A 27,998-nucleotide genomic window follows, 5' to 3' on the forward strand; every position below is an offset into this window, starting at 1 on the left:
TATATGGATCATTACTGTTCATTTACATAGTCAATGGTGTACATTTCATATTTTTACAAATACTGATTTTGGTTTTTTTCCTATTTTAGAAGATTATACTCATGCGTCCTTTCCTTTCAGCCATCAACTACCGCCTGAAACGCCACAACAGCAATCATTCTACCCCCAAAACAGAACCAAAATCACCTAGAAAAATCCTTCATCTTTTCGATTTACACCAGCACAGACAGCCCAAAACCTCACCAACTGTAAACTTTCAAAAACGAAGCCCAACCCTAAAAGGGAAACCAGAAATCCCAGCAGCTATACAGCCATTAACCCCAAAAATAGAGCCCCAGAACCCAGAAAAATTCCTCCTTTTACCCATTAAGCCAAGAAAACCAGCAAAGGTCACTCCTTTTTCCACTTAACTAAAACCCCAACAAGCAACTATCACCAAGGAACAGCAACAACACTGACTCCAGGAACATTGCTCACAACGAATCAGAGACAGAAAAGGAAAAACATGAAGTAGCATCAACAAGGAAGGTGAAGGAGAAAATCAAACTCCACCAGATGAATTTAAGAAATGGGGCAACCCAAAGAAAGATGGAGAAACAAAGAGCACACAGATTCAAAGCAAAGCAGAAGATACGCAAAGAAAAATAAAGTACAACATCAAAAAGGGTACTAACTGTTCTTTATCATTGATAGAGTGTTTGCTAAGTTCTGCCTACATTCCTATGCTACATACATGGTGCTATTTGTTATATATATTCACCAACACACAGCTTGACTCTGGCATAAAGAGTCTGTATACATAATTTTTGTTCATCCAAGCATGTACTACTAAACACAAATTCCACACACAAACACTGCTCAACAAACACATACAGATTAACACCCACACCTAAACCCGTTTTGAACTAACCCCAAAACCCAAATCAAAACACACATATCAAAACCCCAAAATCCGAATCAGAAAATCCCCCTCAAACCAAATCTAAACCCCAAACCCACATATAATCCGAAACAAAGAGATCAGAAACTAAAAGAGAAATAGATAAGACAAAGCGAGAGAGAGAGAGAGAGAGAGAGATAGAAAGGCGGCCACCAGTTGTGGTGGCGCCTTTGAGCTGTGCTGTCGTGAATGGTGGTGGTGTTCATCTGGTTCAGCCCTAGGCTGACCTCGCGAGATGAGAGAGAGAGTGGGTTTTGAGAGGGAGAAACCCGAGGCTGAGAGCCATTTCGCTGTGGTTCGTGGTGGCTGATGGTGTCGCCATGGAGGTGTGGCTCTGGAGATTTAGGCGGTGACCAGTGGCAGGGCTTAAGGGTTTCGGCCATATGGGTTTAGGTCTGTGTGAAGAGAAAGAGAGAGTGCGAGAAAGCTCGAGTTCTGGCCATGGAGGTCTGAATGTGAGAGAACTGCACTCGGTCTGTTTTGAGCCCAGATTTGATCCGCAATTAAGCCTAAAGAAGCCCAAATAAAATAGTTGTTTGTTTTGTTTTTCCACTCAATGATGAAGCAAGTAAATATTGAATCTGCAATTAAAAATAACAGAAATTTGAGAAAAAATAGTGAAGAAAAACATTTTGGATTAAAAAATCCACCTAATATTTTATCATATGAACTTGGATTAAGTTTTAACTCAATTAGGGTAACTCACCTAATTGGAAGATAAAACAATAAAGCACTCAAACAAGGTGAAAGCATAGATTGAATGTGAGTGATTGAGCAAGTAATTCAATTGGCCTGCTACAAGTGAGATTAAGCATTTAATATATTCCCAAATCATAACAAATCAATGAGTTCAAGCATTCGATATTCATAAAAATCATATTAAATCTTAAGTACTACAGATGCAATGATTCAAAATAGTAAATTCAATCTTAAATATCAATCATCAATCTATAAAAATGACATAGATAAACCCTAACAATACATGATAAAAATATTAGGCTTTACTTCTAAACCTAGCTGAAGATTTAGCCACACCTAGTTATGTAAAATAAATCCATCAAAACATTGCTAAACGTCTAAAAGAAATAAAACAACAAGATGAAAAACTTTATAGGGTTTTTGTGCCTCTGTAACCTCTGTCTCTTCCTTAAGAAAGGAGGAAATCCCTTAAAGTTAGGATGTGAATCCTTTTATTTTGGAGTGTTTTGCTGTCAGCTTCCCGCTCATGTTTGACCTCCCATTTTTTTTCAAATTTGTTGTGAATCACACAGTTGTAGATCTTTTACTCTTCTTTCCATGGGTCAATGGGACATCTATACAAAAGGTTATGGCAAAAATACCAAGACAGTGCAACATATTTCTATAGCATGATTATCTTGACCTTTGGATTCTTGTGGTTACCTGGTTAGTTGATTAGTTTTAATTTCCTAAAAAAAAATGTAATGAGTATATTTAGGGAAAATTTTCAAACTCACATATTTACATGTAATTAAAAATTAAATAGATGTGATAAATTGCCTACCAAAACTAAGATAATGGTGTAATTTCAAAACTAAGATAATAGTGTAATTTCAAACAATTATCACTACCAGCCCACGCTCACATTCCTAGCCAAACCCTAAGCCCATAATAAAATTCTCCAAGCCCAAACTCCTCCTTCACACTTTTTTATTTTTATTTTTATGAGATCCTCCTTCGTACTTAATTTCAAGCCAAGACCACGCTTAAATAAATTAAAACAAACTCCCTCAAGCCCAAAAATTCATTCCTAACTCAGACTCATCCATTTTTAAACACTCAAGCCCAAACTAAACATCTAGTCCCCACACTTTCAAAAAATTACACATAGACCCCATAGCTTCCTGAAATTACATTTGACCTGTAATTTCCCAAAATCACACTTCAACCTCAAACTTCCACAAAATGACAATTTTGATCCCAAACTTTGCTAAATTACATTTTCATCCCCAAAGCCTTTTTAGATTACATTTCATACCCAAAACTTTTTCAAATTGCATTTTCAACCGCAAAACTTGTCCAAATTGCATTTTGATGCCAACACTTTAAAATTACAAAAATTGCACAAAGGCCCTTTAGGTCATAATAATGCCACTCCGGTCCCAAATTTTGCCAAAATAAAAAAAAATTTCCTTAAAAAATAATGAAATTGTCATATAACATTGTTTTCACATCTTCTAGAAATTAAATCATTTGTGGTCCTCATTATTTCTTCATGTCTTTTGCATGATATAAAATACTTTGGGAGAAGGAATTGCAAGATTACACTTGGTATGCTATGCTATGCAATGAGGTAAGCCTCATTAAATTTACCATGCAATTTACCTTTCTAGTCAATGCCATGCAATCTCATGCTTAGCTATACTCTATTGATCTTGTTTTCTAAAATAAATTACTCACATGTCACCTTAGGGTAGATTCACATGGCATGCCTTCAATGTCATACTATGATAGTTCTATGCATGTCAGACATTCACATCTCATCCTAAGATAGATTCACAAGTAATAATTCACATGTCATTCTACGATAAAATTATATATCATACATTCAAATCTTCACTTTCATGCGCTTGTTTAGATTATACATGCTCACACAAGCAATAATAATTTTCCAAAACCAAATGCCAAATTCTTTAGTTATTATTTAAATAGTGAATTTTAGGGTTAAATTCAGGATGAGGTAATATCCTTTAGGATAGGTGTTGCAGGGTGCTTAATACCTTTCTCACTCGTAACCGAGCTTCTGGATCCATGTCTTTTGGTTCGTGACATTCCATTATTTTCTATTTTTTCTTAGGAGCCCTTATGTTTTTCTTAGTTAATTTAGGAAATAAAATCAATTAGGCTTAGGTGAGTAATCATACCTTAGAATTCCCATTATTGGTAGCAACTCCTAAAAATGAACATAGGTAAAGAAGTTAACATGCGCGCGCGCGCGCACACACACATCTCACCCCTACACATCATGCACTTATTATTACATAACATGCGTCACCAAGTAAAAACCTCAAAAGGTGGGGGAATGTCGAGCGCAATGTAAAGATCCGAGTAAAACAATTATGCTTCCTTATTACAATCTAAAAATTAAATTATTGGAAAAATCTATTGAGATCTCAAAGTCTATATTCGGGGGCTAAGTTGCTGGTTATAAATGTGTTGGGTGTTTTAATTACCTCATTTTGTCATTTTGAAACCTGAAACCGAGAAAGCACGAAAACTGAGAAAACCCTGATTCCACTCTAAACACAGATCTAGACTTGGTACCAACTCAAAACATACCCATTTAACCTAATTTGATCAAATCTAGTGGTCCTGGAACTAATTTTGAAGTTTGACCAAGGTTTGCTTGAGTTTCACAAACTTTGATCGCTCCATTCTCTTAATCAAAGTGTTCATTGAGCTTAAACTTCACTAATACCACTATTTCACCCCACTCTTCCAATACAACAACAAGATTTCAGACTACACTATCCTAAAATTGCCAAGTCATGGACCCACACCCTTGTACCCATCCTTAGCAAAACTTTAGCCACTATGCTCTCTCAATTGAACCGTCAAATTTCCTTGATTTTTTTACCCACAAGAACATCTCCCAACCAACTTAAAATCATGCAGTTGGTTTCCTAATCAGACGCAACGATAAAAAAAAATCACAAATCTAAGCCAAAACTAGGATTTGATTTTTAAAATTCAAACCCAATTAAAGAGTTTGAAGGGTTTGATTTTTACCCACAAGAACATCTCCCAAACATGGCTATATATTTCAAAATTTTAATTGTTGGATAGCATCTTTTCATGTTTTTAACATGCATGTCAAATGTTTTTCAAATTGTATGTTAATTACTATTCGATCCATAAATGTATTTTTATGCATAAATTTAAAATTATAAAAACTTGAATTTTAAACATTTGATTAATGATATAGCTATCGATCTTTGATCTTCTTGAAAAATTAAAAGCATGGAAGATATAATCAGAAAATGCAATTTGATGATAGCTTTTTCAAAATTCACATCCAATAAAAAAATATGAGGGAAGTTTGAAGGGTTTTTTTCCAAATTAATTTGGAGAGAAACTTTGTTATCTATTTTATTATCTAGGTATATATTAGAGTTATTATATTTACAAATTTTATTATTATTATTATTATTATTATTATTATTAATAAATAGATATTTGGGTTTGAGATTGATATATTAGTTGAAATATAGACTATTAATTTTAAATTCTTAATAAATTATATGGGTGTGGTGCCCAAACCCAGGCGTGATGCTTTTAGGGACAAAGGACTTGGACTCCCAATTTACTTTTTGGTGGGTTTCCTTGCACTCCTACTGATTGTTGTCTCAAATGCTTGACAACCCAACCCCCTTTACCTTTGTGGTTTTAAGCCCAGTTCTCACCTACCCTTTAGTTTTTCTTCTCCCTTTCTTTCAACTTGCCGTCACCCTTTCCTTGTGTTTCTTTTCTCTCATTTCTGAACCCCCAAACTATTTGTCCTCCTTTCTCTTTTATAACCTCCCCTTAGTGGGGTTCAAATTATTACTTTTTCATCATTTCCCACGCAATCCCGATTCTGCTTAGAATCCCAAGGAAAAATCATTCCTTCTGAGGATTTTTTTGAAACTTATTCCAGACGCCAAATAGCGTTCGGCAGCAAACTTCCCAAAGGCATTAACAATACTTGAGGACCGATCTGAATTTGACCGTTCTCTTATTAGCCTCCCCCTGGCTTCTTAGTCAGTATTGGGCCTAACCTGGCCCGAACACAATAGGATTTCCTTGAATGTCAATCTTTAGACCCTGACACACTTGTCATTCGGTTGGGCCTATTCCTACAGTATTGGGTCAATTTCTGTTTCCTGGGATAACCTTTGTTACCCGGTCCAGCCTTGGACCTTGGTTACATGGGCCATTCCTGGTCACCCGTGCCCAAGCCCCTACAATGGGTTTGACCAAAAATATATAAAGAAATATGTGTATATAACTAATAAAATAAAATAAAATAGTAATAACCTTGAAATAGTACGTCAAAATAAGCTGATAACGAAATAATTTTTTTTTCCAATGGATAGACTGGAATAGGCATAGAAACCGTATTGATAACATTGGTATAAAAAAAATCTAATGGATGGAAGAAAACTAAACACTAGAGAATTCTACCCCATGCAGGGCCTCCTGTCGGTGTCCTATCCTAAATTGAAGTGTTGATGAGTCCAATAGGACCCACTTTTTGTGTTTTTCTATTTGACTTCAATTTTCAGCTTTCTTAGCACATTTAGTGTCTGTTTGGGATCTGCTTATTTTACTAAAATTGTAAACTTTTTGCTGAAAGTACTGTAGATAAAGGTAAAAGTTAGTTGAAATAGTACAGTGAGACTTATAAATAATACCAAAAAGTACAGTATGACTCATGAATAGTAACGAAAATAAGCCGAATAGTAACGAAAATAAGCTGAATAGTAAAATAAGTTGGCAAAAATAATTTTTGCCAAATGCACCTTAGACTCTATTTTTGGTAGCTTTCTTTAATGATTAAAACTCTTTGTTTTTGAGAAATAAACACACACACACACACACAAGGGAGAGGGAACACAAATGCACACCACAAATAATGGTTCAAAATTCTAATTAGTAAAATAAAAAAATGCATTGTACAACTAGAAAAATACAATTATTTTGAATTTAATAAATTAAAAGTTAACATTAATTGTATGGAATTATTAGTATTTGCATTTCTAACATAGTTAAAATTAACAACAAATTGGATTAAATATTTTAATTAATCTTTCACAGAACAATTAAAATCAATCTACGATAATCTTATGCATTCATGTATAAGTTAAGACTATGAATCAACCAATCCAATTTAAGTATTAATAAAATAAAGATCCCAACATTTTTTGGAACACATGAAAGGAAAATTTTTCATAAAATTGTACTTTGACACTCAAGACCTGAAATTTATGATTAAGGTCATTATTGGAGTTTTCACACATAAAATGACCATTTTGCCCTTAATGCTAAAAAATAAAAATGATAAAAGTAAAGGGTTGCAATGGATTAATTTTCCTTTTCATTTGATCTATCATTGTTTTGGAGCCACGATTGTAATGGAACTTTGCATGGAGGCAAGTAAGGAGGGGGTTCACGGATACTTGTCTCAGCAGTGTCTCCATTCTTTATAATAAAAACAGCTGACATACCCCAGGTCATATGTCTATCTATATGACAATGCCAAAACCATACACCTGCCAAATATGTGATTGATGTTAACATCCATGATACATAATATAGACCAACCAAAACAACATGCTTATAGCTTACAAAAACACACCACCTTTTTCCACAAGTTTGATCCCATCTTCCTTAATTTTATTATTATTTTTATAAAAAAATTATCCATATTTATTTTTATTATTCGCACTTATAAGATCTTGTGCCAATGAATGTGCTGTCTCTAATGCATGCAATTTGTTTTATAATAATAGTAGCTAAACATATAAAATAGTGATATATATAACTTGCCTGGATTGTTTGCAACAAATCTGATGGCAAGCCATCCATTCTTGGGGACACCGACGGTATTCACTTCAACAGGATCGACCAAATTAAAACTTTTTGGGCCGGTTTTATTGTTATAATTTCCAAAACCTGTTCCAACCACATAAAAGCTATACCCATGCAAATGCATTGGATGAGTCCCAGCGCCGTTCCACAAATTGGTACCTTGAAAAACAACCTCAACTATGTCATTATAATTCAACACCTTCACCTTGGTCCCAAGGTCTGTTATTGCAATATCATCTGGAAGATCGTCAGCTGTGAAGTTAAAATAATAAAGGGGGTTCGTCTGGGAAATCTGTAGTGTAAACTCCGCTAATATTTCTGCATATATGAAAGGTTTTAATTTAATCAAATATCAAAATATATTGTTGTAAGTGCACAATTGCACCTGGACCTAAAGACAATCACGAGCTCAGGCCCAATGAGCCTTAAACAATGAAATTTGTAGAGTGTGAGCTTGAAATCTAGATTAGAAGTATTGAGAACTTGATAATAGGCTTAAAATTACAAACACTTGTAAATAATAAACGATAATTGCAAATAGACCTTCTCGGACGTGAGCCGAGGACTAATTCTGTATTATTTCTCTTTCTTTCTTAAAGGTTACAATTCTTCTTTTATTTCTTTGTTTCTTGGACCCCCCTTTTTCTTTGGCGTTCATCCCCCTTAAATACTTCTTTCCTGATGTTTTATTCACGTGTTGCTCCAACCCCCTCCCCGTAGATATTTCTTTTCTTAGTGCCTTTGAATAGTGACCAGAAGTTTCAGTTCTACTGTTTAGGAGTCACTTCCCCATTAATGCGGCCAGGGAGGTAGGTGCAGAGTCTTTAATGGGGAGGTGGCAAACTTTTCTTTTGGTATTTTTCTAGCACCGGTGTACCTCGAAGGTTCAGGGTTTCCCCCCTTTAACCAACAGTCTTTCCGGAATATTGCCTTGACCTTCATAGTGAAGCTTCGAGTTCTCCTGGGTCTATCCGAGGAGAAACTTACCCTCGGATGTGTCTTCGGACCCTCGGCGTATGGACCGATTCGTAGTACTAACAGATTCTTAGCTTAAGAGCAGGTTGGCCCTCCTTGCTACAGCCCAAAGGCCCATATGCCCACTTGGGTCTTTTTACTCCCCACAATAGCCCCTAAAAACTCTATTTTTCACCATCCGAGGAGAAAAATAGGGTTTTGATCCAACGAGAACTTTCCCCACACGTTTTGTAAATAACCGCGCGTGTGAAGACCGTTTCGCGTTCCAGAGGATGCCACTTGGCGGTTTTATTTTAAAAAATGCGCGCATTTATTATCGTAAGTTACACCTTGTCCCCCACGTTCAACGGTGAGATGAGCATCCAACGGCCCTTGTTACTCCATGAAAATTTGGGCGGGACAAATGCAATTTCGAGGCCGCTTCCTGCACGTCGTGATGCTTCAGAAACCTGCGCCTTCATTTATTTCTTCAGAGGCTAATCCCATCAAAACATCAGTAATCACCTTTTGTCTGCACAAATCTGTGAAAATTCGCACAACTTCAAATTTGTAAGTGATTACTCCTTTTTCTTAACCCATTCTCCTCGGATCCTATCCTCGGCTCCCTTTCTAACTGTTCTCCCTCTTAGAACTTAGTCTTTCGTTTCTTTCTGATGGGAAAGTTTAAGTGTCTAGTAGATACCGCCGCTGGGATGGAAGGTTTTAGGGCCAAGTATTGCATTCCTAGCGACGTAGGTTTAAAATACTGCCCGGCGGAAGTCGTGGCCGGTTCAAGGAAAACCGGAGAGGTCATCATCCTAATGGTCTCCTTCGTAGAAAGTGAGATGACCCTCCCAATGAAACCCGTAACCAGGGAGTACCTTCGCAACCACCGGTTGTGTCCCGATCAATGCGCTCCTAACGTTTTTAGAGTTTTGGGTAGCGTCGACGCTCTAAACGAGCAGATGGGTCTCAACCTTACCTGACACGACGTTGTTTTCATGTACGAGTGCCATAAACTTACCAATGTAGGTTATTACATCAAATCCCGTTCCAGCGTAGTTAGGTTAATCTCCTGTTTGCCCAAGTCTAATAAAGGTATGAAGGATGACTACCTCATCGTCTCTGGAAACTGGCACGACGGCCCCCACTGCCTAGTTGAGTGGGGAGATCCAGGTGCGACACCTTAGGATTTAACTTCCCACCCTATAACTCCCTCTATCATTTAGGAATGTACATTTGCATTTACTTAAGTGTCTAACTTTGATTTATTACATGTTCTACGAATCTGACCATGTTTGTTTGTTTGAATGTCTTTCTTTGCAGATAAGCAAAACGTGCGCCCCCGCTTAAGCCACTGCAACGTTGCAGATTTGAATCGAGTGCTACGCTCCGAAGTGTTCGTCAACGAAGATTTACAACTTAGGGCGGCTCATTTGATTCTAGGGTACAAACCTATCTCCTTGGACTTCCAAGAGATCGAGAACGCAATAATTGCAGGTGACCGGAGGCGAAGAAGGATTCACGTAGCCATGCCGCACTTCTTAGCCGACCACGACCTTCCTAACGACCCCAATACCATTATGTACAGCCGTACTATTGCGGCGATCCCCCTCTCAACACACTCCCAAGCAACTGCTGTCCCGGAGGAGCAGGTGTCCTCTTCACACACCTTAGACGACGAAATAGATAACTTCCAGCTCGAGGACGTCGACAGATCCCGAGGAAACCAGTTCGTCATACTCTGACGAGGAAGAAGAGCCCACCGAGGCCTTCGGAATTGCAGGGTTAGTTGTTGCCCACCCAGAAGACGACTCCGAGGAGGACATGGACAAGCTTCAAGGCCTTCTAAACAAGAGAGGCGAGAAAGTCGCTCAGAAGAGGGTGGGAGGGTCCCAAGCTCTTCCATCTTTGCCGCCTCCCCCTCCTCTAGCGGAGCCCAAACTTCCAACTGAGGAGCCCAAAAAGAAAAGAAAGGGGGAGGCCGAGGAGACTGGCGGCAAAGAACAAAAGAAGCCACGATAACAACCACAACCAGCTCAGCAGCAGAAGCTGGACAAGGGCAAAGGACGGTCTCGTTCAGTTGAGAGTGGGAAGATCAGAGACGTAGCCGAAGTGCGCTGAGCTCCGGCTACCTGGTCTCCTGACTTAAGACTGGATGACGCACCAATCTCCTGCCAGTCCAGTATCAGGGCAATCCAACAAGGCCACGCCCACCACCTGGCCGATGCGTTGGAGCGCCCTCTTCTGCTGCCCAAGGACATGGAAATCTTGGAGAGAATGAGCCAACCTCAACTATTCCTGTCTTTAAAAAGGGAATTAGCCCTGGTAAGTTTAATTTTTTATGAATATTCCCTTCTTCGTAATACTGGATTATTAATGAGTGTCTTGCTATATCTAATTCTCTAACATTTTATGTAGGCCGTTCAAGAAGTCTTTGTAGCCGAGAAGTTTATAGAGGACTCTCGGAAGAAGGCCAGACTGGAGCTTGACATTCGAATGGAGACTGAGAAGTCCCTAGGCCAAGCCCTCGCAGAAAATGAGAAACTCGTCTCTCAGGTGGCTGATCTCAAAAGAGAAAGAGACGGTGCCGAGGCTAGCCTGAAGACTATGAAGACTCAAATAGAAGGGCAGCACAAGCTTCTTCGTGAAAAAGATGACGAGCTGGCCCAAGCCCAAAGGGAGCGCTCGGATTTGGAGAAGGAGCTTGCGCAAATGAAGGAGGAAGCCGGCCCATTCAAACGCTTTCTGGAGGCCGCCAAGCAGGCGAGTTATGAGGAAGGGGTAGCTGCAACAGAGGAGCAGTTGACAGAGGCTTTTGCGGCCTTGTGTCGGGAGTACTGTCAGTAAGTCTGGGGGGAAGCTTTAAATGTAGCAGGGGTTCCTTCAGCCTCGGAGCTGAGGAAGTCCGAGAACGTTTAGTTTCCCCTGGACATACAGGAGATAGAAGAGACTCCTGTTGCTGCTCCTGCCCCTGAGGCAACTCTTCCTGCTCTTCCTCCTATGGCCCCAAAGCTCGTTCCAGATCCTACAGAACCTTCAGGTTCCAACAAAGAGATGGAAGGGGGTGGGGATGCCGAGAAAGGCTTGAGCCAGACTGTGGAGCCCAATGTCCCTCCAACAAATGCAGCAGACAAAGGGAAGCAAGTTCTGTCTTCCTTTGAGTTGGAGCTAAGAAACACCGAGGCAACCAGCACTTCTCAGCAAAACCCCCCTCCAAGAGTTTAGGGACCAGCCTAGGACTTCTCTTTCTTTGTAATCAGAACTTAGCATGTAATGTATGCTAGAATTATTAATGAAAGACAATTTTTGTACAACTTTCTTTCATGTTGTATTCGTTTTACTTTATTATTTTTGGACTTGTCGTAAAAGTTCTCACGAATACATAGTTAAAGGAAGGTCAGAAAAAACAAATCTAACTCCAGGGATTGCACAATTATAACCTCCACACAACCATGCGCATATTTGCTTTGCAAAGTAGAATACTTAAGAACCTGACAGAGAGTAACTTAGTTTGGATATCAAACAATGCCTTGGTTAAACAATGCCTTAGTTAAACAATGTCTTGTAATCTGTGGTATTGCTTTTAGTAGGATGTAAGGTCCGAGGACCATTCCTTACAAAAATTTGCTTAACACCTAAAGACATAGAACTTAAGATCCGAATTAATGAATGGTAAGATACTGATTTCCACAAAACGTGTAATAGGAATAAGAACAGTGATAAGATATTAAGAATAGTAACTTTAACTGTTAATTTTCCCAAAGTAGGAGGTCCGAGGACTTGGCATACCTAAGGTTCTGTTGAACAAATGATAAGATATCAATTTTCACAAAGTTTGTGGTCCGAGGACTACACTTAACCAAGTTTCTGTTTGACTCTTAAGAATAGTAACTTCAAATGTTAATTTTCCCAAAGTAAGAGGTCCGAGGACCCGGCATAACTAAGGTTCTGTTTAACAAATGATAAGATATCAATTTCCACAAGGTTTGTGGTCCGAGGACTACACTTAACCAAGTTTCTGTTTGACTCTTAAGAATAGTAACTTCAGATGTTAATTTTTTCAAAGTAGGAGGTCCGAGGACCCGGCATAACTAAGGTTCTGTTTAACAAATGATAAGATATCAATTTTCACAAGGTTTGTGGTCCGAGGACTACACTTAACCAAGTTTCTGTTTGACTCTTAAGAATAGTAACTTCAGATGTTAATTTTTTCAAAGTAGGAGGTCCGAGGACCCGGCATAACTAAGGTTCTGTTTAACAAATGATAAGATATCAATTTTCACAAGGTTTGTGGTCCGAGGACTACACTTAACCAAGTTTCTGTTTGACTCTTGAGAATAGTAACTGCAAGCCCCAGAGGTACTTATAACTTTGAAATGTTAACTAACAAAAGCACATTTTATTAATAATAATACCTTCTAAGGTTATTTACATTCCATGGGCGTGGTACAATTCTTTCATCTAGGTCAGCTAGCCGATATGACCCTATGCCAGCTACTGAAACAATGCGATAGGGGCCTTCCCAGTTTGGTCCTAGCTTACCCCAAGCTGGGTTCTTAAAAGTGCCCACAACTTTTCTTAGTACAAGATCACTAGGTGCGAGTGGCCTTAGCTTCACGTGGGCATCATATCCCCGTTTTAGCTTCTGTTGATAATAAGCCATTTGGACCATAGCTGCCTCGCGTCGTTCCTCAAGTAAATCAAAACCTTTCTCCAGGAGTCCATTGTTATTCTCTGGGCTAAAAGAACTCGTCTTCAGGGTGGAAAAATTAGATTCCAGAGGTATAACCGCCTTGGCTCCATAAGTCATAGAGAATGGTGTTTCTCCCGTGGACCTGCACGGTGTAGACGTCCACAGAACATGTGGGAGTTCTTCTACCCATCTGCCTTTCGCATCGTCCAACCTTTTCTTGAGCCCACTAACTATGACATTGTTAACGGCCTCGGCTTGCCCATTTCCCTGAGGATAAGCTGGGGTGGAGTATCTATTTATGATGCCCATGTCACCACAATATTTCCTAAAAGCCTTGTTGTCGAATTGAACGCCATTGTCTGAGATAAGTGTGTGTGGTATACCGAATCTAGTGACGATGTTTTTTCAGACAAATTTCTTGGAATTAACGTCCTTGATATTTGCTAAGGGCTCGGCCTCAACCCATTTAGTAAAATAGTCTGTCCCTACGAGAAGCCATCTTTTATTTCCTGCAGCCCTCGGAAATGGCCCCACTATGTCCAATCCCCACTATGCAAAAGGCCAAGGACTGGAGAGAGGGTTTAGAGCCCCTCCAGGTTGATGAATATTATGGGCGAACCTCTAGCATTGATCACATTTTCGAGCATAATCCTGAGCCTCCCTTTGCATATTGGGCCACCAATAACCCTGAGTCAGAGTTCTGTGGGCTAAGGATCTTCCCCCGGTATGGCTCCCACAAATACCTTCATGTAGTTCTTCTAGAAGTACTTCCGTTGATTCAGGGTGCACACACAACAAGTACGGTCCTGAGAAGGATCGTTTATACAGTTTCTGGTCCTCGGACAACCAGAAACGTGGCGCCTTTCGACGTATCTTATCTGCTTCAGACCTGTCCTCAGGAAGGATGTCATTCTTAAGGAAAGATATAACCGGGTCAATCCAACTAGGTCCAGGCCTTATCAGATGAATGCGAACTGCGTTAACAGCAGTAAGAGTTGGCTCTAGTAAATCCTCCACGAGGATAATCCTGGGCAAGCCCTGAGCCGAAGACGTTGCTAACGTAGCCAAAGAATCTGCATGGGTGTTTCCATTCCTAGAAATGTAAGCTAAAACGAAGGAGTCAAATTCAGCTTGCTGGCGCTTGACCTAGGCCAAATATTCTTGCATTCTTGGGTCTTTAGCCTCCATGGTCCCCGTGACTTGTCCAACCACTAACTGAGAGTCCGAGAACACATGGATTTCCTTTCCACCCATTCTGTGTACCATCTTCATGCCCACCAAGACTGCTTCATACTCGGCCTTATTATTAGTAACCGAGAACGCCAATCTCAAAGATTTTTCGAAGACAATTCCCTCAGGGGACATCAGGACAAGTCCAACACCAGACCCTCTCTGATTGGTTGCCCCATCCACATACACTTTCCAAGTCGGAGGTACTGCAGCTGTGATCACACCAACTGATTTTTCATCCATGTGTGCCTCTTTCAGAGTTTCTTCTAGCAATGGTTCGGTAAACTCTGCCACCAAGTCAGCGAGGACCTGACCCTTTACCGAGGTGCGAGGCTTGTATTTAACATCAAAGGCTCCCAAAATGGTTCCCCATTTTGCCACCCTGCCAGAGTAATCGGCACTGCGTAACACCGCCTTAAGAGGCAATTGGGTCAGGACCACCACAGTGTGAGACTGGAAATAATGAGAAAGCTTGCGCGTGGCGTGAACTATGGCTAGAAGCGCTTTCTCCAAGAGCAGATAGCGCACCTCGGCCTCATTCAAAGACTTACTAACGTAGTAGACCGGTCTTTGCACCCCGCTTTCATTCCTTATAAGGACCAGGCTGACCGCGTGGACGGCCACTGCCAGATAAGCAAATAAGACCTCGTCCGCCTTGGGGCGAGACAAAATGGGTGGCCGAGAAAGATATTGCTTAAGCTGTTGGAAAGCTAACACGCAGTCCTCGGTCCATTAAAACCTTTTCCACTTATTCAACAATTGGAAGAAAGGACGGCATCGGTCAGCTGACCGAGAGATAAACCTATTCAATGCAGCAATCATTCCGGTCAATTTCTAGATCTCTTTTGGGTTTCGAGGCGGCTGCAAATCCTGAATAGCCTTGACCTGCGCTGGGTTTACCTCTATGCCTCTATGAGTAATCATATACCCTAGGAACTTTCCAGATCCCACGCCAAAATAGCACTTTGAGGCGTTAAGGCGCAACTTGTACTTTCTTAGCACCTGAAAGGTGTCGGCTAGATCTTTCACGTGTGAAGGTATTGTTTTACTCTTCACCACCATATCATCCACATATACCTCAATGGTCTTCCCTAGCTGCTGTTCAAACATTCTGGTTATCATTCTTTGGTAGGTAGCCCCAGCATTCTTCAACTCGAATGGCATGACCTTATAGTGGTAGTTCCCTGTTGGAGTAATGAAAGCAGTTTTCTCCTGATTCTCCAATGCTAATGGAATCTGATGGTAACCCTAGAAGGCATCCAAAAAACTCATACGAGGATGTCCGACAGTGGCATCCACCAGTTGATCAATACGCGGCATTGGGAACGAATCCTTGGGGCAGGCCTTGTTCAAATCCGTAAAGTCCACACATACTCTCCACGATCCATTCTTCTTTTTAACCACAACCGTATGCGTCAACCATTCGGGGTAGAAAACTTTTTTAATAGCCCCGGCCCTCTTGAGTTTGAGCACCTCTTCCTTCACAGCCTCGGAATGTTCTTTGGAAGAACGCCGAGGTGGCTGCTTTCTCGGAACAATGTCAGGGTTAACGTTTAAACGATGACAAATGAAGCTTGGATCTACACTTGGAGCCTCATAAGGATCCCACGCAAAAACATTGATATTGTCTTTCAGAAATTCCAACAACTCCATCTTCTCCTGGTGCGGCAAGCGTATGCCGACTTGGAAGAACCTCTCTGGATCATCGGCTATCAAAAACTTCTCTAACTCCTCACAATGGGCCTCCTCTCCTGTCACCACTATAGGTGCATCAGGAGCTGTTAATTGCTATAAGTCTTTGGTGATCAAAGCCGAAGACTCGGCTTTTGTCTGGTGCAGCACTGCAGCCGATATGCACTGCCTGGCCACAGATTGACTGCCGAGGATCTCTTCAACGTATTCCCCCGAGGGGAACTTGACCTTAACATGTAAGGTAGAAGAGACTACTCCCAGGGCGTGCAGCCATGGCCTGGCAAGGATAGCTGTATATGGGGAGTACGCGTCAACCACAATGAAATCCACCTCAACCGTTTCTGAACCAGATTGAACGGGTAGGCGAATCTGTCCCTTCGGCACAACGGCTCTTCCTTAAAAACTTATGAGTGGTGAATCATAAGGAGTGAGATCCTCCAACTTCAACCTTAGCCCCTTAAATAAATCAGGGTACATGATATCTGCACCGCTGCCCTGATCAATCATCACCCTCCTTACATCATAATTTCCTATCCTAAGAGTAACTACAAGAGCATCGTCATGGGGTTGGATAGTCCCCAACTTATCCTCCTCGAAAAATCCCAAGACGGGTAAATTCAGCTTCGACCTCTTCGACTTCCAGCCTGACTTCTCGGCCTGAGGATGTGAAACTGCCATCACCCTGGTGGGACTCGAGCCGGTCCTGCCAGGTGCAGCAAAAATAACATTAATTGTTCCTAACGCCGGCCGAGATGAATTGTTCCTCTGATTGTTTGAGCCGGATTGACTGCCCTGCCGATTGGGTTGACACAGGTGCTGCTTCAGTTTTCCTTCACTGACAAGCTGCTCCAAGTGGTTCCAAAGGGTCCGACAGTTCTCGGTAGTGTGGCTCACATCCTAATGGTACTGGCAAAAGAGGTTCTGATTCCTCTTCGCAGGGTCTCCTGCCATCTTACTAGGCCACTTGAAGAAGGGCTCCTTACGAACTTTCTCCAGCAATTGGTGTACTGGTTCTCGGAACACAGTGTTCACGGCCTGAGTTGCTGCCGAGCCGGATCGACCGATGTAATCTCTCCTCGGCTTCTTGTTGTGGTATCTGTCCGACTTGAAATCCATTCTCTCCTGCGGGATAACCTTCTCCTTACCCTTTCCTTGATGTTGGTCTTCCTCTACTCTTTTGTACTCGTCAATACGATCCATGAGGCGACGTACGCTGCGGACGGGCTTTTTGGTCAAAGACTTTCTCAAGTCGTGATCAGTAGGAAGACCTACCTTAAAGGTATTGAGCTCCACCTCATCAAAGTCACCATCTATTTCATTAAACATTTCCCAGTACCGGTCGGAATATGCTTTCAACGTCTCCCCTTCCCTCATGGTCATGGATAGCAGCGAGTCCAATGGCCGAGGTACTCTGCTACACGTAATGAACCGCGAAGCGAATGCTCTAGTGAGCTCCCCAAACGAACCTATAGACCCCGATTTAAGGCCGTTGAACCACCTCATAGCAACAGGTCCCAAGCTAGAGGGGAAAACTTTACACATCAGAGTCTCGTTATGAGAGTGCACCGCCATCCTCTAGTTAAAATGACTCACGTGCTCCACCGGATCAGTCCGGCCATTGTAAATGGTGAAGGTAGGCTGGGTGAATCTCCTGGGAAGCTTCCCTTTCTCAATTTTTCGTGAAAATGGAGATTTGGAGAGTTGGTGCAACGCCCGACTCATAGCATCGTTCTCTAAGCCCCTAGAAGGAAGCTTCTTGCGCCTGCGAGCTGGCTGGTCGTCCTCCTCACAAGAGGACATTGCGCTGGGGGGTGAGCATGACCTTGAACTGTAACTACCTCTCCGGACTTCCTTTGAAGAAGGATTAGATGAGGACGGTGAAGACTTACGTCTGGCGCGGCGCAGCTTTTTTTTCAAACGACCAATCTCCTTCTGCATGGCTTTAGCACCATCCTCGTGGGTGGTGCTACCCTCGCCCTGAGTATGGCTAGCCCTGAATATGGCTAGCCCTAGGGTATTCCGTATGGACACTTCCCTCACAATCCCTTTGACGCTCAAGACGCTCGAAATGATCCTCCGGTTGTGATCCCTGTGATTCTGCATGGTGAGAACCTAGGCCTGCCATCGTATCCCAGCTCCTTTTTGACTAGATTCCCACAGACGGCGCCAATTGTAAGTGCACAATTGCACCTGGACCCAAAGACAATCACAGGCTCAGGCCCAATGAGCCTTAAACAATGAAATTTGTAGAGTGTGGGGTTGAAATCTAGATTAGAAGTATTGAGAACTTGATAACAGGCTTAAAATTACAAACACTTGTAAATAATAAACGATAATTGCAAATAGACCTCCTCGGACGTGAGCCGAGAACTAATTCTGTATTATTTCTCTTTCTTTCTTAAAGGTTACAATTCTTCTTTTCTTTCTTTGTTTCTTGGACCCTCCTTTTTCTTTGGCGTTCATCCCCCTTAAATACTTCTTTCCTGATGCCTTATCTACGTGTTGCTCCAACCCCCTCCCCCCTAGATATTTATTTTCTTAGTGCCTTTGAATAGTGACCAGAAGTTTCAGTTCTACTGTTTAGGGGTCACTTCCCCATTAATGTGGCTAGGGAGGTAGGTGCAGAGTCTTTAATGGGGAGGTGGCAGCATTTTCTTTTGGTATTTTTCTAGCACCGGTGTACCTTGAAGGTTCAGGGTTTCCCCCCTTTAACCAACAGTCTTTTCGGAATATTGCCTTGACCTTCATAGTGAAGTTTCGAGTTCTCCTGGGTCTATCCGAGGAGAAACTTACCATCGGATGTGTTCTCGGACCCTCGGCGTATGGACCGATTCGCAGTACTAACAGATTCTAAGCTTAAGAGCAGGTCGGCCCTCCTTGCTACAGCCCAAAGGCCCATATGCCCACTTGAGTCTTTTTACTCCCCACAATTGTCATAATATATGGTAGCAGGATACTCATGTTACATTTTGATGAAATATTTATATTTAGTTATTATTTCATGCAATGTTTGAAACATAATTTATTCTTCACAAAAAGAAATCAATGAATATTAAAAATAAATTATGGGGGAGACAAACCTGTAGTAAGCAAGCAGTATATTAGTAGCAATTGGACTACTCCAACTTATGTTATTTGCGCTTGTAGCCAGCATATCGATACCGTTACCTTTTGATGTACATGTGCTATTTCGACAAGCAATGTCACTTATAGAAAGTGTTATATACATTTTGGCAGTTACGTTTAGGGGAACATTTACTGGATGTTCTTTGCTTGCTAAGCTCCTTAAATTCTTTGAGAATTCTATGGTAGCTTTTAAGTCTTTGTAAATGGGAAGTGTACTTGGAAAGGAAGAAGATGATGGGATGGTATAGTTTCCCTTGTATTCGATGATTGCAGTGGTATTGACATGGTCGAAGTCTGTAACCTCTACACTTTGGCTCCAAAATTGTCGAGCAGCCATATAATATTGGCCAAGACTTTGATTTGCAGTGAGTAGGATATCCATTGTTTGTCCTGGGCTTATCATTATGTAACTAGTAGTTATAGGTTTGATATAATGTGCATCCGTTCCAACAATTGTGAGATTGTGTTGAGCGACTGTAAAGAACATATCTGCAGCGACAATTGCGTTGACTAGACGAAGAAGATAGGTATTGCCTTGATTAACCTTTAGATGGTATGTTGTTAAGATTAAGATTATGACTCAATTTATGATTCCAATATGCAATATATTTATGGATAGTGCTAAATATACTACAAATTTTAAATGATCAAGAAACTAATATAACAATGAATATGATCTGTGGATTTCTTAAACCTAATAAATGAATGTGTAATCACTTTTTTGTGATTGGTGAGATATTAACTTGTAATGATTATGTAGTAGAGTGATGTTAGGGATGGTACAAATACTAATGATAGGAATACTATAAATTTTAAAAAATGCCATAGATACTACAAATTTTACTATATAACATTACAAATTAATGTTGTAATGAATGTAGAAATAAAGTAAATGAATTGTAAAAGTAATGTAGTAAAAAATTATAGTATTCTTAGTATCACTCATATGTTAAGAAATGAGAGTTTGAATTACTTTTTGCATTTAGTGACAAATCAATTTGTAAGGCTTATGTTGTAAAATTTATGGAAAATGCTAAAAGTATTACAAATTTTACTACATAAAGCTTACACACGAATGTAATAATAAATATGATTAGTGGGTTTCAACTGCCTAATAAATGAATGTTTGAATTAATTTTTTGTAATTAGTGACACATATCGATCTGTTAACTTTATGTAGTAAAATTTGTAATATTTTGAGCATTACTCTATTAAAAACTTTATAAGATCTTGATTCAGGGTATTACTAAAATGTAAAATCTAAAATCTGCTATCGAACCTTTGGAGCATGGACACAAGTCTTCTGGTTCGCCGTTTATGGTGAAAGCAACAGAGTGTGGCAAGTCACTTCCATAATATAGGCTATCATCCACAAAGGCCTTTAAGTTTCCACTATACCATGAACCTGCATCCTTAGCAAAACAAAACTGAATTAGAAATACAATAGCATAATATTATTCATTGACACAAACTAGCTGTTAACCTGTGCAAAATTGCAAATGCACAGGATGAGGCCGAAAATGAATTTTCACTATCAAATTAATTATAATTTAGTAAATATGCTGTTAATACTCAGTAAAACTTGTCTATGTTTAATTATCACATCATTACTATAGATGCCGTACATCAAACATGAAACTTAACATTTAGAAATAATGTAAGTACACTTTTTCCACCAAATTTTGGAATTTTTATTGTTAACAAACTTTCTTTGGTTACATACAAAAATATTGGGCTGCACATAAAGTGTAATTTTTTTTTTGTGGTTAATTTTTCTTTTTTCCCATCTATAGGACCCCACTATATTATCGTGAGGATTATGAAACATAATATGTGGATAAAATAAATCGTCTCTACTCCTTATCTATAGAAGGCCCTCACATTTGGTTGGACGTAACTATTAAAAACTTTACAGTTTCCTTGGAACATCTTCAGTAGCTCGACCAGCTAAGGACAGACCTTTTTAGCTCAACTTCACGATTCTCATTTTTCGAGGCAAAGTTTCATACAACTCCTTTTGGAACAAGTTGGTGTTAAAAACACCATCTCTTCATTGCTTTTGCTTCTTTGGAGGCACGATTTCTCTTGTTTTAGCCACTTGACTCCACAATGGAGTAGCCAAAATATTGAGAACCTTTTTGGGACAAAGGCCAAAATATAAGAATAGGCCCAAATCTCCTCTCGGGCTCTTTAAAAGTGAATATTTGTGGAGAGTGGAGCCTAAAATTCTAAATGTGTGAGGAACAAAGTTAAATGGTGATTTAACAAGAGAGAAATCAAAATTACAATGACAAAAATGCAAAAAATACACATAGAACTTCAGGTTTGAAACTTTCCCCTACAATTAGCAAGAAGAGGAAATTGAAAGAGATTGTAAGAAAGAATGGGAAGGCTTTTTTGTACCAATATTTCTACCCCTAAACATTAGAATAATGAGACCCTTTGTTGACTGAATGAGCTTTTGTTCTAAAGTTTTAGCTCTAAAAGTAAAGCATGGTTAGCGTTTTCAGCTAATGAAGGGGGTTATATATTGAGTCTTGGGTGTGTTTAAGGATTGGCGTTTTGCTAATGGTTGAGGCTTTGAACCACCAAGATATTGAATAAAGGTAATTTTAAGTTGGCTTTTGTTAGGTTCTAAGTATTTTGACATAAATGTTTAGGTTCTAAATACTTTGTATGTTGGCAAACCAAGAACAAAAACTTGTCTAGGAATAGATCATAGGGTTTATAAAGTGTTTTAGACATTGCTCAAGTTGATACAATTTAAGATTCAAGAACATAGAAGCTATAGAAAGAAGAATTAAAAATCTTTCAAGCTCGATCGATCGAGAGAGAGAGCTTCGATTGATCAAATTGCAAATTTGCAGGATTTGAAACAAGGCCTAATAGCTTCCTAAATGTTTAGGGTTTGAGTCCAACACTGCTAGGTATAAAAAGAAAATCTTAATATATGTTTTTCAAGTCTTGAGAGTTATTTTTGTGAAATCTGTGAGGTATTGTACCTTCTAATTTCATCAAGCACCTACTGAAGATCAAACTCATATTGATAGTTTTGGTGGATTAAAGTTGCAGTCAAGCTTCAGCTATCAGATGTACTAAATATCGAGACATGAACTGGAGGTTCATGTGAGAACATGTCCTCAAAGAAGTCTGAGGAGTTCAAAGCCTAGTTTGGTAATTGTGTTAGATTTACTATGAATTGGTATTCTTGATTGTAAATCTCAATTTGATATAGTGGATTGTTCTCTTGGAATAGTTCACATCAGGTTTTTATCTTGTAACGAGTTGTTTCATTAGTTTTCCTAAGTCATCACATCTCATCTTGTGTTATTTAGTTTTCTGCTATGCATGTTATGCGCGATGAATGTTTAACCTAGATTTGAATAATTAATCTAAGTAAGAACTTGGCTAGTAAATAAGTTACACACTGCGATTTCCAGGGATCTAAAACTTTACAGCTTTTGTTTAGGTAAAGCAAAGGCCTTTTAGCATGGTTTAGGAAATAATTTGACTAAGCACCCATTGTGTCCCCTGTTTCAACTATTTTAGATTCTTGAAGGCTACATTTAGTGGTTGCTAATAGCCGGGATTGGCCAATGGGAATTAGCCATGTCTTAAAAGTTAAAAAGGGTTCGTTCAAGAAATTTGGCCACAGACATCGAGAGCATGAGACCTCATTTGGGGTGAAAATTTTCTTCATAGGCTTAAAGTGCTACCAGCTTCCCTAGCCCATTTGGTAGCATGCATAGGCTGGGCTAATAATGCAAATGGTTCAAGAGAAACTGACCTATACTCTCCAAATCACTCTATCAATTTTGCCAACGGGTGACATAGGCTTAGGCCATGCAAAAAGAAATAAAAAAAGAAAATATATGGATCGAGCCTACAAGGAAGTCGGGCTCGGCCGAAACAGTAGAAGATTTGTCATGAAAATGACCATCAACAATAGGTAGCATCAGTCATATAAAGTTTACATTTTATAATAAATTGTGTATGACAATTACACTAGCACATAGTTGCTTATTTATTTATTTTTTATTAATATCAATTCATATTTTCTTAATTAATTTGATTTTCAATATTTTTTTTTAATCTTGGTCCCTGACCTAAAATCCTGGGTCCACCATTGCAAGTACCAACTACACCTTAGAAAGAATTATAGAAAAATATTATTCTACCAATTTATGCTTCATAAGCATAAACAAACCTAAATGAGGATTAAAAGAAAAAGTTGGAGAAAAAAACTAGAAAAATGAAGGTAGAAAGATCTTTTTCTTTAATTCTTTCTTTGTACACAATGTTGGCACTTAGAAAAATTTCCTTCCAATGCTGGGAAGGAAATTTTGATTAAGACTATTGCTTAGGCAGTGCCAACATATACCATGAGTGTGTTTAAGCTTCCTAACAATCTTTGTGATGAGATGACTAGCATGGTGCATACATATTGGTGGGGACGAGCTATTGACAAGAATAAAATGGCGTGGCTTAGTTGGGAGAAGATGTGTATGTCGAAGGAGGAAGGTGGTTTGGGTTTTTGCAATTTGAAGGCCTTCAATTTAGCGTTGTTGGCTAAACAAGGTTGGTGCCTACAAACTGCTACAAATTCACTGGTTTATAATCTTCAAAGCTCATTGGTGATTTTTTATCTGTAGAGATGGGAAGCCACCCCTCCTATGCATGGAGAAGTATCATGGCAGCACAATCATTGTTCAAAAGGGGTATAGATGGCATGTGGGTAACGGGCTTTCTCTTAATATCTTGAAGGATAAATGGTTACATAAACCATCTACCTTTATTGTTACCTCTAGACCTGTGGATGTTCCATTGGATGTGATGGTATCACTTCTCATTAGCCCTTATACTTGAGCCTAGAATTCAGCAATGATCAATTTTTTTTTTCACCAGATGATGCTTCGGCCATATTGAGTGTATTGTACACTAGCCAAAGCATGGGAGAATGTTGACATGGCTGGATTTGGACCCTACACGTGGAATGGCTGTGAGCAAGGAAAATGAACGTTGGTTGGGATAAGGGATCTCTGATCCATGCCAATGGTGTGATCATCTTGGAGAAAGTGAGATTTGCACCTGACATGGACACCCAGCACTCACAAAAGGGAGATAGTAACTCCCTTTGGTCAGAGGCATGGGATCCTTCCCTCCCATTGGTTATGCTTGTGCTGGACCATTGTTGAGGACACATGCATTGCTCTCAATCCTCCTGATGTCCCTTTCCTTGTCCATGGTTTGCTTCCCACGTAGTGGAAGGGTCACCTTTCACGTTGCTATACTGACCTCAGCGTGCTCATTCTCTCTCCTCCAGTCACTACATAGTACATCAACTATATTAGGGTTCAAATGGGGGAATCACAATGTGTCATCTGTCCTGTGCCCAACAACATTTCTTGGACTATAAGAGGAACATGTTGTTGGACTATTAGGAAAAGAACCAAGAAGGAATAATAGAGAAAATGGTAGAAAGTTTGTAAGGAAGCAAGATAAGGAAAATGTCCTTCCTTTAGTGAGAACGACACCACTGTACAAGGAAAACTTCCATTGTTACATAGTACAAAGCTTGACAGAGCAAGGGGTATTGATCCTTGCTCACCCGTGGTTTTTCTCCCTTTCAAAGGGTTTTCCATGTACATACCATTGTCATCTTTACTTTCCTTACATTACTTTATTTTTCCCTCGACACCATGGTATTAAAGCTTCCATTTTATTGTTTTAAGCTTTTTCATCAAAATGTACTGTTAGATAGCTCACACACTTCCCACATGAGTTTTACAAATCTAACTTGCATGTACATTGAGTATTCCCTTAAGTACGAGATTGTCTGCTGACTGGATGGTATGGGTGTACTCATCAAAGGGGAATTTCACGATCAAGAGTGCATACAGATTGGTGGTGGCATTAGGGAGTTTTGGATTTGCTGGGGGTTCATCTGTGCAAAATCAGAAAAATTTTGTAAAAATTTGTGGCAGCTTTATATTCCAAACAAGGTCAGGTCATTTGATTGGAGAGCTAGTAAAAACATACTATTGACAATGGATAACTTATATCGTAGGAAGATTATGAGGTTCCCCTGTGTGTAGTGTTTGGTTGTGAGCTGAAGAGTAGTGACCATATCCTCTAAGATTGCAAAAAAAATTAAGAAGTGTGAAAACTCACTGGAATCCCATTTGATACTCATGGGAGGATATTCCCCTAATTTATCAATCTCTTGTGGCACTTAAAATTTGAGCAACAACTGGGGGAAGAAATTTTGGAGATCATGGTGGCATGGAGTATATGGTATGATCAAAATGAAGTTTGTCAAGGTAAACTGAGTCAGGTCAATGGGGCAATTCTTCACAAGGCTAGATTTCTACTCGACGAATTTCAGATAGCCAACTTTAGTGTCACTCTGCCGGTGGATCCAGTCTGTGCCCAATGGGAAGCTCCATGATCTCCATGGTATAAGCTTAATGTTGATGGATCAATCTTTTCTAGCTCTTAGTTGGTTGGTGTGGAGGCTGTTATTTGAGACAATGAGAGAAGAGTAATGATAGCTTTAAGCAACTCCTATCTCTCCCATTGGGACCGCTGAAAGCTGAAGCTAAAGCAATGGAAGAAGGTGTTATTTTTGCCTAGGATGTAAGTATACAGGAAGTAATTGTAGAGTGTGACTCCCAAATTGTGGCTGATGCTTTGAATGGTGTGAGTGAGCCACCAATCGCGATAAGTAATATTATTGAGGGGATTTGCCAAAAGTTTCAGGAGTTTAGACGAGTAGAAATTAATATCATATGTCAAAAGACAAAGCAGTTGGTTAGCACACATCTTGGCTCTATATGCTAAGAATGTTGTTAGCTATGTAATTTGGATAGAGAAAAGTCCTAGTATAATTGAGTTAGCTCTGGCTCAAGATGTATTATTTTTATTTTCGTCTTAATAAAGTTACATCTTTTTTATCAAAAAAAAAAGTTCCATTACCTTTGAAAATTATTACAATAGGCACGGCTGACTGCAAGCTATAGCAGACGCTTGATTGCCAGAACATTGGTGACAAAAAAATTCTCCAATAAGCCTTTAATCGCCAGGCTGGACTCACTTTTTTTTTTTTTTTTTTTGCTGAATAGGACTCACACGGTTGATCACTAGCATCTTATATCCTTCAACTTTTTACCTATATCTCGATCTCTACCTTTGACCTTGCAAAATTCTTGTACGGTTTTTAGACCCCTTATAACATAACTAGATTAACCTAGTTATTTAGCCAAGTGATTAATTTAGGTAAATTATGCAGATCTAGGTTAACACATATAAATCATATCATTGTAAAGTGTGGAAAATACAACAATATGATAACCCTAGAAAACCAAACCGGTAAAAAACCTTGGGAGGATTTAACCTTGCAATCCTCAAGGTAAAATGAATTCAGTATGAAAGAATTGAAATTTATACAATATCGACTTAGACCACTAACCTATTGCTACCTCGAGTAGGAAACTTACTACCACAACCACGTGACAACTCCGAGTTCATGGACTACTTCCTTCTTGGATTCCCAGCAAGCACAAGCACTCCCGCTTGTATATCTTTAAGCTCTTGAATCTGCAACTGAATTGATCACCAAGCGCTCGACATCAATTTAGATCTTGATAACCCTGAGTGTATGTGAATGCAAACACCTTTAGATCTCACAAAAGATTCACACACACACACACAGCATAAAGAGCCACCTTAAAACGTGGCTAGGGTTTTCCATTTTATACCTAGGGCAAAACATAAAACCCTACACGTAAAACGGGCTTGGGCTAAGTTGAAAAATTATGCAAAAAAACAATTTGCACGAGCTTCAATCGATCGAGTCTAATTTTCAATCGATCAAGCTAGGCAGATTTACACAGTAAATCCTGCAGAACACTCGATTCCAACTTTACAACTTAAACATACTTTGAGCAAGTCTAAAACAAGATTAAGTGTTTTGATCATGGTTTGCCAACATTACAAATTCAAGTTCTAATACATTAAAACCTAAACTCTTGGAACCCAACAATTCTACTTGTAATAATTCAAATCTAATACAACATGCTTAATTAATATTACTAGCACTCACATATCTTGCATGTAAGAAAAATGATTTTTCCTTATATTTTTTTTCCTTGCCAAGCAATATATTTGCAGCTTTTGGGCGAAAAAAAATGATTCAGCATATTTGTAAAAGTATTAGCATACTCATAGGTTTTTTCTTTTTTGGTGTCTAGATCGCTTGGGGGATTGGCAAGTGATTTCAGCAGTTATCAAGTGGATATTGGCTTGTGTCCAGTAGCAACGATTAAATTGGACATTGTGTGATGTACTTTGGAGATGCCATGCCATACTTATAATTACCATGTGTGTTCTGTCCAATAATTAAATCATCTTTCCAAACGACAAGGGAGCTGGGATGGGTGTTATTATTCGAGATGAGGAAGGAAGAGTAATAGCTGCTCTTAGCAAAAAAAATGAAGTCACCGCTTGGGGCTCTTGATACGGAAGCAAAAGCCAGCTTCCAATTTGCTAAGAATATGGGTGTTCTTTATTTTATCTTAGAAGGTAGCTTTCTCATTATTTTCATGGATTTGTGTGAATAATTTCCATCTCCTTCTTCAGTTGCACCAATTGTTTATGGTATATTATCCTTTATGTATGAATTCCAACAGTTAGAGATCTTCCATGTATGTAGACAAGGCAATTGCTCTACTCATTTGTTAGCTAAAACATACCTTCAACATTGTTGATTTCTCT

At 39.5% G+C, this 27,998-nt stretch overlaps 1 protein-coding gene and 1 long non-coding RNA gene across 4 annotated transcripts; one reads left to right on the forward strand and one right to left on the reverse strand.

The window, feature by feature from the left end:
- The first annotated feature begins 1 nt into the window (after position 1).
- Positions 2–27,952, forward strand: LOC142641116 (uncharacterized). Of its 3 annotated transcripts, XM_075815507.1 has the most exons (4): positions 2–666; positions 3,210–3,251; positions 9,809–10,810; positions 10,904–11,742. In XM_075815507.1, exons 3-4 carry the CDS (start codon positions 10,745–10,747, stop codon positions 11,330–11,332), a joined length of 495 nt encoding a protein of 164 aa, XP_075671622.1. In that variant the 5' UTR covers positions 2–666; positions 3,210–3,251; positions 9,809–10,744; the 3' UTR covers positions 11,333–11,742. The 3 variants fall into 3 exon arrangements, 1 of the variants encoding a protein (XP_075671622.1); XR_012845314.1 differs by lacking the exons at positions 9,809–10,810; positions 10,904–11,742 and adding an exon at positions 19,413–19,821 and having other exon boundaries at positions 15–666; XR_012845313.1 differs by lacking the exons at positions 9,809–10,810; positions 10,904–11,742 and adding an exon at positions 27,476–27,952 and having other exon boundaries at positions 16–666.
- LOC142641130 (uncharacterized) lies at positions 6,814–7,826 on the reverse strand. Its single transcript, XR_012845315.1, has 2 exons — positions 7,487–7,826; positions 6,814–7,209 (listed from the first exon to the last, which is right to left on the reverse strand). It is a non-coding gene; the product is annotated as an uncharacterized LOC142641130 (long non-coding RNA).
- Positions 27,953–27,998: the final 46 nt, after the last annotated feature.

Source organism: Castanea sativa, chromosome 1 (assembly GCF_040712315.1).
Source record: "Castanea sativa cultivar Marrone di Chiusa Pesio chromosome 1, ASM4071231v1".
NCBI lineage: Eukaryota > Viridiplantae > Streptophyta > Magnoliopsida > Fagales > Fagaceae > Castanea > Castanea sativa.